The sequence below is a fragment of the Sceloporus undulatus genome, chromosome 1 (genome assembly GCF_019175285.1).
Source record: "Sceloporus undulatus isolate JIND9_A2432 ecotype Alabama chromosome 1, SceUnd_v1.1, whole genome shotgun sequence".
NCBI lineage: Eukaryota > Metazoa > Chordata > Lepidosauria > Squamata > Phrynosomatidae > Sceloporus > Sceloporus undulatus.
In genome coordinates this window covers 48,741,704-48,752,861 of record NC_056522.1, presented here as the reverse complement: position 1 = coordinate 48,752,861, position 11,158 = coordinate 48,741,704, and the positions used below count along the sequence as shown (strand labels likewise).

The window sequence follows — 11,158 nt, the reverse complement described above, 5'->3', positions numbered from 1 at the left end:
ATTGGAGCTCTGCCCCATTACTGTCAATGGCAGCGCATGCATATGGGTGCGCCAACAGGGTGTCATGCCCATTGCTGGAGGTCCCACGTTCTTCAGTATCAGTTGAACTGAGCCCCTGCTGATAGAGGGCTGACTGCATCATGAGAAAACGTGTTTGTTGTTGTTGTTGTTGTTGTTAACCTGAGTCCTAGTGACCCTGTGGGTGAGACACCTGTCCTCTGTCCTTGGCTGCTCTGCTCAGGGCCTGGGAACTGATACCTAGCTGTGGGCTCCTAGTATAGGACCGTCCTCCCTTTCTGCTTCCCTCCACCTTGCATTATGGTCTTTCCTAATGACCCATGCCTTCTGGGGATGTGGCCAAAGTACAACAGCCTCAGTTTTGCCACCTTGGCCTCCAGGGAGAGTTCGGGCTTGATCTATTTCAGGGCCCCTCTGTTTGCCACTGGGGCCCTCTCAATCAATCAATAAAGAGCTAAAGATGGTCACAGACAGACAGAGCAGTGAACAAATAAAATGCAAACAAAAAGGAAACAGGTAAATAAACAGTTGAAAGGCAAACGTCCTGCTCAAAATGGAGGACGCGTCCGGGAAAAGGGAGCCCTGCGTAGGCCCCGCCCCCGCCCTTTGATTGACAGCTCTGGGAGCTTCCCTGGCGGGGCGCGGGCGGATGGCGTCACTGCGTCGCGGCGGTGACGTCGGAGGGCTCAGCCGAGTGCGCCTGCGCGGGGGGCGAACACGTGGCTCCCGTGGAGAGGAGCCTGGGTGAGGGCCGGGCCTCGGAGCCAAGCAGCGGGGGTCGCGATGGCGGTGTCCGGCGGCGACCGGGAGCAGGGCTCTGGGGCGGCGTCCGCGGGGGCCCCGGTGTTCGTGGTGGGGACGCCGTGCGCCTTCTCCTCCTCCTGCTCCTCCTCCTTCTCCTCTGAGCGGCCGGAGCAGCAGCGCTGCCGCCTCCTGGCGCTCTCCGGCCCGGATGGCCGGCTCCGCGTGTGGGAGACGGAGGGCAGCCGCCTCCGCCACGAGTACGTCCCCTCCGCCCACCTCAGCGCCGCCTGCACCTGCCTGGCCTGGGCGCCCCCCCTCGGGAGGCGGAGGGCGGCCCTCGCCCAGCAAGGTAGGCCTCACCCGCGGGAACACGCGTCACGTGCGGATGGGCCCCTGCGCCCAGGGAAGGGCGGCTGGAAACGTAGACGCTTTTCCGGAGGGCAGCGTGCCTCAAGAAAAGACAAGTAAATACAAGGCAGCCATAGAGAGAGAGAGAGAGAGAGAGAGAGAGAGAGAAAGCAGTCCTGGGAAGAGACATTAATGAATACAATTAGCATTATGTTGCGTTTTGTGTTTTATTTCCTCTCCCTGTAGCTGCCTCGGTCTCTAGAGAGAGGCGGGGTAGTCATAATAGTCATCATCATCATCATCATCTTAATATAATAACAGTATTCCAGGACGCACTTCCTCCATTTTGTCCCCCCCTTTTGAACAGGGCTGTGGTTGCGTCCACACGGGGGAAACAACCCGCTTTGAACCCTCAGCGCTGAGGGGATTCTGGGATTGTACTTTTGTGATTAGCCCCCCTTTTTATCTTTCTTCCTTCAGATGTTCTCCCATTTTGCACATGGCAGAAATAACCCAGTTTCAGACTGCTTTAACTGCCCTGACACAGTGCTAGGGGATTCTGGGAACTGTAGTTTATTGTGGCACCAGAGCTCTCTGACAGAGAAGGCTTAAATGTCTCACAAAGCTCCAGTTCCCAGAATTCCCTAGCACTGAGCCAGGGCAGTTACACCAGTCTCAAACTGGGTTATTTCTGCAGTGTGTTTTGTATCCCCTTTGAGACTAACTGAAAGAAAGACGTTGGCAGCATGAGCTTTCCTAGACTTAAGGCTGCATCTGCACTGCAGAAACAATCATGCAGTTTGACACCGCTTTAACTGCCATGGCTCCATAATGTGGCATCCTGGGATTTGAAGTTTGCTGTGGCGACTGAGCTCAGAGACAGCAAAGGCGAAATACCCACCGAACTACAAACCCCACTTAAAGTGGAGTCAAAGTGCATTATTTCAAAAGTGTAGATGCACCCTTAAGCCTATTTTTTCAGATAAATTTAGATACAATTGTAATGTAGCAGCCATTGAGACTAACTGAGAAGAAGTGAGTACCATGAGCTTTCCTAGACTTAAGTCTATTTCCTCACACCTCAGATCCATCAGGAAGGAGACGTGAAGTCTAGGAAAGCTCATGCTGGCCAATTTCTTTCTTTAGTTAGTCTCAAAGGTGCTACAAAATCAGTCTACATCGTCATCATTATAGACTTAAGTTTAAGCGAAGCTCATGCTGCCAGCTTCTTTTCTCATTCTCAAAGATGCTGCAAGATCTTTCTACTTAACAATATACTACCAGTGTACTTAATACACTAAAGGCACCAGATGATGCGGATCTTGGAAGCCAAGCAGGGTCAGACCTGGTTCCTACAGACTGGAGACTGTCAACAACGCGGGGTTCAGAGGAATGAACTGGCAAGACTACCTCTGAGTATTCTTGCCTAAGAAAACCCTATGAAATTAACAGTAGGTGACTTGAAGGCAAATAACCCACATACTATCGAGGCGCGATCAAGCATTAAGAAATACAGACGCCCATCTCCAGCCAATAAATGTATGTATGTAAGGGCAGGGATTTGAGCCAGTGGGGTATAGTGGTTCAGGTGCTGGACTAGTACTCTGGAAAGCTGGGTTCAGATCACATTGCCGTGGAAACCCAATGTCCAAATGCATCTGAGGAAGTGGACTTAAGTTCTGGGTGAAAAGCTCAATGCTGGTCCGAAACGGTACGGTCGTCTTTTCACTTAGTCTCAAAGGGACTACAAGATCTCTCTACGTTCTGGTTCTACACACTAACAAGGCTATATTTTTGAATTCTGCCACTATGAAAGAACTAGAAAATGTCCTAAAGAGCAGAAATACACAACTAAACACCAAAGTGAGAATCATCCAAGCCATTGTATTAGAAATGTCTAATTACCAATTTATAAACTTGCTCTGAGAGCATATCCAAAGAGGGGTATGAATATAATTTCCAAAAAAAATCCCCATCACTGTGTGTGGATGCAAGTACTGGACCATGTAGAAAGCAGATAGGGAGAAAGTAATGTATTTATGATGTGGTGCTGGAGAAGAGTGCAGAGGATACCATGGATGGCCAAAAGGACAAACAAATGGGCCCTATAACAGATCAGTCTTGAACTCTCCCTTGAAGCCAAGGTGATCAAATTAAGGCTGTTGTACTTGGACCATTTCATGAGAAGACATGACTCACTAGAAAAGATAATAATGCTACGAAAGGTAGAGGGAAGTAGAAAGAGAGGAAGACTATACACTAGATGAATGGACTCTGTTAAGGACGACATAGGTATGAACCTGCAAGTACTAAGAAAAGTAGCGGAGGACAAGGAGTCTTGGAGATGACTCATCCATAGGGTTGCCATGAGTCAACCTGAGGGTAGTTAACAACAAAGGAAAAGTTAACACCAAGGATGCATCTACACTTTAGAAATAATGTGATTTGGTACAACTGTTGCAGCTCCATCTTATGGACTCCTCTGGGGGGTTCCAGGATTCCTTGTGGATACCAGAATCCATGGATACTCAACTCCAGTTTTATATAATAGTGTTGTAAAATGCCATCCCTTATATAAAATGGCAAAATGAAGGTCTGCTGCTGTTGCTGCTTCTTCTACTTCTTCTTCTTCTTTCTTTCTTTATTTTTATTTCTCCAGAAAGGGCCCAAGGCAGTTCACAAATAAAAACAATTTAAAAAAACATTACAATAAAAATTTAAAACAGTTAAAATCATCAAAAACAGTATAAAATTACATACAAGTACACAGAAGTTAAAAAGCATAACTTAAACACACACACCATGTAACAGCCTCCCTGACTTGATTATATATTAAACTCCTGCCCAAATTAAAAAAAACCTCTTAGCTTGCCAACAAAACGAAGGGGGGCTAATCTATCTTGCCACAGAAGCCATGGGACATTGAATCTGTGGATGCAGAGGGCCAACTACGCATAGTGCTGAGTATATGGAAAACGCACTGCTGGTTTTTAAGTAATAGGATCCTCTTGTTCTTACTGTGCCGAGTTATCCTGCAGTTCTACCTTTAGATACAGGAACCTTCTTGTTCTTTTTAAAGGTGATTAATCTCAACTGAGCAGGACTAGACTGGCAGCTGTCACCAAGAGGACCTTTTCATCAGCAGCCCCTAGACTATGGAATAACCTGCCAGAAGAGATTTGACAGCTAAATATGTTGTCTGAATTTAAAACAGTACTGTATTAAAGACCTATCTCTTCTGGCAAGCATACCCAGTCGATTTTAAGCTATACATTTTAAATTGGTATATTTTTAATTTTAAAAAAGTCTGGATGATTTTAATGTGTAATGGGCGGGGTACAGACCGCCAAAAAGAGGCACCTCCTTGGCGCCTCTCTCTGCTGCGCAACTGTGCCGCAGCATACAAATTGCTGCTGCAGCTGCGCAGCAAAGAAAGAGCTCCCAAAAGCGGCTCTTGTTTGCCGCGCCGCAAAGTGCCAAAGACAGCGTGGTTATGTCACAGCTGCACAGCACCTTTAGAGGCGGCGCAGCTGCAATGTAATAGTTGTGCGTGCCATATGTATCGCGTTGCGCATCTGCGGCGCAAGCATGACGTGCTAGGGTTGCGGGGCGTGTTCATGCGCCGCCCCGAGACAACCCCAGCACGTTGTGGACGTGCCGCAAAGGGCCCATCTGGACAAGGCCATGGTCACCTTAATACTATGTTCGTGTGTTGTAACCTATGTGTTTAAATGGATCCATGTGTTTAGTTAAATGTTGTATTTTCATATTTATGGGGCTGCTTTGAGTCCCTGTACTGGGAGGAAGGTGGGATATAAATAAATAGATAATAATAACAACAATGTATTTAATCTATGTTGCACCCCGCCTTGAGAAGAGGCAGGTAAGAAATAATACCAACAGTAATAATAATATTGAGTTTGCTGTATGGTATGTATAATGGTTAAACAGTTTTGCTTCCTTATAAAGTGAACTAGCTGGCACTCATTACTGATCTAACTATGAGTCCAAAGGCCAGTGCTGGCTATAGGTCTACTGTGAATTTCTAGAAACAAAACAGTCACAGTCAGTGCAACAGATACGATACACATCAATAGTCTGCCATATCAGATAGCTTGAGAAGCAAGATTGTAACAGGTTTTCCTAGATAATTTGTTGTTTGTGCCTACAAATCATTTTTGACTTATGGTGACTCTAAAACAAACCTATCATAGAGTTTTCTAGGCATATTTCTTCAGAGAGGGCTTGCCATTGCCATCCTCTGAGGCTGAGAGAATATGACTTGCCCAAGGCCACCTGGTAGGCTATTATGCTCAAGCAGGGAATCAAACCCTGACCTCCAGAGTCCTAACGCTAAAACCACAACACCACAATGGCTCTCCCCTTAGTTAATACAGAGTGTAAATATTGGTATACTACAGAACACTCCTTTTCATGCCTACTTGTATAAAGTAAATGTATATGGGATTGTAGCCTTTGTGTACTAATTTACTATTTGTAGCTTTCCTTTTCCATACATTTAGGGAGAATTAAGTGATTTCACCACATTCCATCTGTTAATCATCAGCATTGTTACTTATAGGGCCCCAAGTCTTGCAAACCCTTTGTACTGATATTTGAACAGATGATGATGCAGTTGCTTCCTGAATAACTGCTGCTACCCTATACAGAAGATTTCCTTTTTATTTTGATTCTCTTAAGCCTCCTAATGATATTGAAAGAACACTGGGCCAAAATAAACTGCTTTGGGTCACTTTGGAAGTATGCTGTTTAAATGACACACATGTCTTAAGAGGCCAGAAGCTGCACCAAAGTGGCGCTCCAGTCCTTAGGACTGGAACATGGTTTGGCACAGCTCCAGGCCTCTTAGGATGCATGCATCATTTAAACAGCATACAGTGGTACCCCGGGATACGAAAGCACCGCCTTACGAAATTTCCGGGATACGAAAAAATCCCATAGGAAAAAACTGTTCCGGGGTTACGTTTTTTTTTTTCGGCTTACGAAAAAAATTTTTGGTGCTTTTCGGCGCTTTTTCGCACGAAACGCGGCTTTCCAGCGCTAGCGCCTATGGCTTTTTCGGGTTACGAAAAAAATCGGGTTACGAACGCCGCGGCGGAACGAATTAATTTCGTAACCCGAGGCACCACTGTACCTCCAAAGTGACCCGAAGCAGCTTTATTTTGGCCTGTCTGTTCAGGCCCACTGATAGGTATCTGATAAGTGAAAGTATGCTTAAATTACAATAAGAAAAATTTCTTGAGGTCATATAATGGGTCCCTATCAGATACAGTAGATGAGGGTGTGTAGGGCTCTATGTCTTCCACATTATACAGTTATAGCACTTTGATATCACTTCTAACTGCCGTGGTGCAGCCTATGGATTTGTAGTTTGGTGAAGCCCTAGAGATTTCTGACAGGGAACTCGAAATGTCTCATAAAACTTGAAATTTCAGTTGGAGTGATGGTATCAAAGTAGTGTGAAATTGTTCCCACTCAGATAATGGTTTAGTCACTTTTCTGCAAATGTGGAATTAAAGTATTCTTTTCTAGATAAAAACAGATAAACTGCTGTAACCTGTTCACATTGATCATATGAATTGAATATAGGGAGAACATGAACTAAATCCAGTTGTTACTCTCAACTTGAATTCAGTGCAGCCAGTGGGAACTTGGTAGGTCAGCTCTAAAGTAAGTTCACTTAGGCGCGTTACAGACCGCCCAAAATGGGCGGTCTGCCGCTGCCGCCGCCATTTGCAGTGCAGAGGAGCCCCAGCATCCCAACCACGCGGCTCCTCCACGCTGCAAAAAGAAGCCCCAAAATGACGCCTCTTTTCACGGCGCGGTTATGATGTCATGAGGTGCCAATGATGCACTCGCGATGTCAATGGCAGCCCCTGTGTGGACGGGCACCGCCATTTTGTACGTATCCAGTACGTACTATACGCCTGTCTGGAACGGGCCTTAATTAAGTAGATTAACTCTAGTTGGGATTCACATGTGAATTCATTAGGGGAAAAAAAGTATGGGGATGCCATTTTAAAAATTACTTATTTAGAAGAATTCACAATCATAAATATTTATGTTGTACATTTATAGCTTAATTGTACTTTGTTAGAACTCATTCCGCAACATCTTTTAACTCTACACATTTTGAGGAATGTTGTAAATTTGAAATTAACAGCAATATTCGTTACAAGCTGTGCTTAGTTTCAGTGTTTAATTCTGTGGTATTGTTTATTAGTCCAAATCCAGATGGATTAAGCCTGCTCCCTGATAATTACTTGATTCTGTGTTTCTGTGCCAATGAAATACAGTATGTTTGAGAAGACTTTAGTTTGTAAAGTGGAACAGGTTGCGCAGAATTGGTAAATACGTTTTTTTAAAAAGCAAAAAGCCATTTGTAAGTGATTTTTGGCCTCAAAGTCAGTCTTTTTTTCAGTATAATTTACTGACACTTGAAGTATGTTTAGGATTATCATCCTAAATGCTTAAATTTCTTGACAGATCTTCTGAGATGGGGAATTCTGAGTTTAAGAATGGAAAAATCTACACTCTATTTCACATGTTGTATCAGCATGAGAGATGGGGATTACACTAACTTTGCTCACTTTGATCATGACTTCCCTTGTCCTTTTTGCATGGAAGATACCAGCCTGAAATGGAAGGCTCCACAATCCTTGGAGGCAACTCTGTGTGAGTTGGAACCCTGAGCAATCATAGTTGTACCTCTTGTGGAAAGCTTCAGTCAGTAGCAAGAGGGTCTCTGATTGACATAGGAATGACAAGAAACTGGAGGTGAGAGTGCAGCTACTTCACGCCCCTCTTCAAATGCTGATACAGCATGCCTTAAAAACACCTGAATAGGACCATGGTGGAAAGCTGCTGTTTTCTCTGTATGTATTTAATTTTTAAAAAACATTCTTATAGCGCTAAACTATCCTGGTATAGATGGTGTAGCTATTTCAAATAATCGATTTTTGTGCAATTTTCTTCCCTTCATACTTTGGTTCACACCATAAAATAATTTTCTGTAGCATCTGAATCAGGCAAGCAGTAGCTTGAGTTAAACACAGATTGGCTAGCATCTTGTTGATGATTTATGCAGATGTAACCAGATCCTGTCTGATCTTGGAAGCTAAACAGGGTCAGCCCTGATTAGTACTTGAATGGGAGACCACCAACAAATACTAGTTGCTGTGGCCTATGTTTCAGAAGAAGGAAGTGGCAATCCCTTGCCTAAGAAAACCCTATGGAATTCATGGAGTCACCACATGTCAGCAGGCAACTTGAAGGCGCATACACACACAAGTATAGCGGGCACATGTGGAGTGAATTATTTATTTATTTATTTATGGAAAATTTGTGACTGTCATAACCAGCTAACAGTGATATAAACAGAGTTGCACAATGCAGGGCCATTGTATATGTGGTAGTGCATTAAAGGGGACAGAGCAGCATTTGAATGATTTTTTCTACACATTCCATTGCACCATAGGTTGTCAGCCATGCTTGGTGACCATTGACCCACATGTATTGCACTATGCTTATATTCAGTATGGGTGTGGCTTATTAGATATCAATATGGGGATGACTATCAGATATTTAAACTACTCCGAAGCAATGTAGGATCTGGACCATCATGTCCAAAGCAGAATTGGAAACTGATTTCAGGCTCTGCCTTCTCATTCAGATTTGGAAGCAGACTATAAACTTAAAAGGGGAAATTGGAATGGGAGATTAGAGGAGTCACACATGCCTAAAGCATAACTGCAAAATACAGTAAGATAAATAAATTGGACTTTAGATAGGGACTACAGGAGTGGTGAGAAACTGTATATCCCCCCCCCCCCCCCCCGTTTTTGGTGCTTCTAGTTTAATCTGCCCTATTGTATTTGTCCAAACATGGTGCATTCCCACCTGCATCATAAGACTCCTTCAGTGCTGAAACCTATTGGGAGGATGAGTGACTTGAATATTATGGATGCCTAATTTAGCAGTGAGATTTGGGGCAGACATAGAGATAAGAAAATGGAAGAGAAACAACAAAAAAAGAGACTGAAAATGACAGGGATGAACTCGAATTCTGTAAGGTAGGAAAGAAAAAGAGTGCCCTAACAGAGGGTGGTACAGAGAGAAGAGTATACTGGGTGATACGGAGAAGCTGTAAGGAATAGACAGTAACTGACAGGTAAAAGTATAAATAGTTGTGGGATATGGAAATTGAGAAAAGGAGCAGTTAGAAGTTGAAAAAACAAGGATACCTGGAGATTCTCTCATTTTAAATAAAGGAAGCTGAGCGGTAAGCTGAAGGGACACATGGACAGGGAAATAGGAAAGAGGGGGGTCATGGATCCCACTTGTACTAGTGCAGGCAGAGGAAGAAGTCTTACACTACTGAAGCTAAGACTGTGCACCAGGGAGATTAAAAGAAAGGTTCAGATAAGCTTAGTTTAGATTTTCTTTTTTTGCAGAGAGAGAAGTGAAGATCTTTTTAGATAAATAAAGAAAACAGAAGTTAACAAGAATAGCTAAAATTGTGGCAAAAATGTCTGCCCACTGTTAACATAGTAAGTAAACCTGAGGGCAGGGAACTGTTGAATTAGCTATGTGTAAACTGTTCTGAGAGCCTTTGTAGCTGAAGGGTGGAGTTATAAATACTCTAAATAAATAAATAAGTCAACATCTCTCAGCTGTAACTGGAACTGAACGATCTGATGTGTGTCTCATTCTTACAAATAAGGTGGGAGGTAAGAACATAGTGACCCCTTTTGTGGCCTTGAGTGAAAGTTTATTTCTTGTGTCTCCTGGCCTTCAAAAAATCGAGGAGTTGATCTAGTTCTTATGTGGCTGGGATAATATTTGGAGTAATTAATAAAAATAAAAGTAAAACATTTATACTTTTAAACCTGCACTTTGGAAATGGAAGTTCCAGACCATATTTGGACCTTAATGAAATAAAAGGAGCAGACAGAAATGTATTTGGGCTGCCTCTTTTGAATAACAAAAAGGTGCCAAACCCTCATGTTAGCTTTCGTTGAATGTTTCCTTTAAAAATATACAGAATTTGTGAAATTGATATTTCTTTACAGGAGGGGCCTCAGAGAAAGAAGAGGAAATCGGAAGTAGTAGAAGCAGGTGAACAGTTAGATCTTTTGGCTATTGGTACTGCAGATGGCAGCATTTTATTATACAGCACAATAAAAGGAGAATTACAGAGCAAATTAGTAAGTATAACTTGCAGTGATTTTTTCCCTAAAAATAAATTATATGTTTTGTTTGCATTTATTGTTAGACTAGTTTGATTGCCCTTTATGTAGAATGGTTTAAGATTTGTATATGTTTCATTAATTAATTAATATCCCAACGTTCTCCCAGTATAGGATTCAAATATCAGAAATCTTAAGTTCGTATATGTCTAATGAAAGATAATACAAAAGCAAAAAGAAATGTATTGGTGTGTGAGAAACCACAAAATCTGTAATTAAGACTAGCTGAAATGCTCCAAAAGTCTGCAGACTTTCGCATTCTCAGGAATTATTCATCAAATGGTGGTACAAATGTTGGAGGAAGGGTCTGGAAGGTCTGAGGATTACAGTTAATACTCCTGTAGCTATGTAAATCGCCCTGCCCTTTACACTGAGTGAGTTGTGGGGTATTTTCTGACTCCAGTGAAATTTCCAAGGTGTTGAGGGTTGAGGCATAACGTACACCTTGTATAGTCCAAGGAGAATTCTGCTATCTCCCAGAATTACACTAACCAACAGACTTCTGCGTCACTACCTCATGGTTTGCAAACAAAACAAAAACAGCAATGACAACAACAAACTCATAGGATTTTTTGTCTCTCAATACATTACATAGGTTGGGACAAAAATATATATATACTCCAGAGACATTTATTAGGGCATTTTTAACCTGGCTATTTTTTGGTTGATAAAAAAAAAGAAAACTACAATATTATGTATTTTAGTTTTCTTTTTAATCATCCAAAAAGGGGGGCTAAATTTAGAGGATATTGTTCACAGCTGTTCAGGTGATGGTGCTG

General features: G+C 42.9%; 1 protein-coding gene across 1 annotated transcript in view; it reads left to right on the top strand.

The window, feature by feature from the left end:
• The first annotated feature begins 703 nt into the window (after window positions 1-703).
• The window catches only part of WDR43 (WD repeat domain 43), a 47,300-nt gene continuing 36,845 nt past the window's right edge, over window positions 704-11,158 (top strand). The window contains 3 exon segments of the mRNA XM_042477672.1: window positions 704-1,076; window positions 1,078-1,111; window positions 10,203-10,337. Coding sequence (XP_042333606.1) covers window positions 802-1,076; window positions 1,078-1,111; window positions 10,203-10,337 — 444 coding nt within the window. The 5' untranslated portion in view covers window positions 704-801.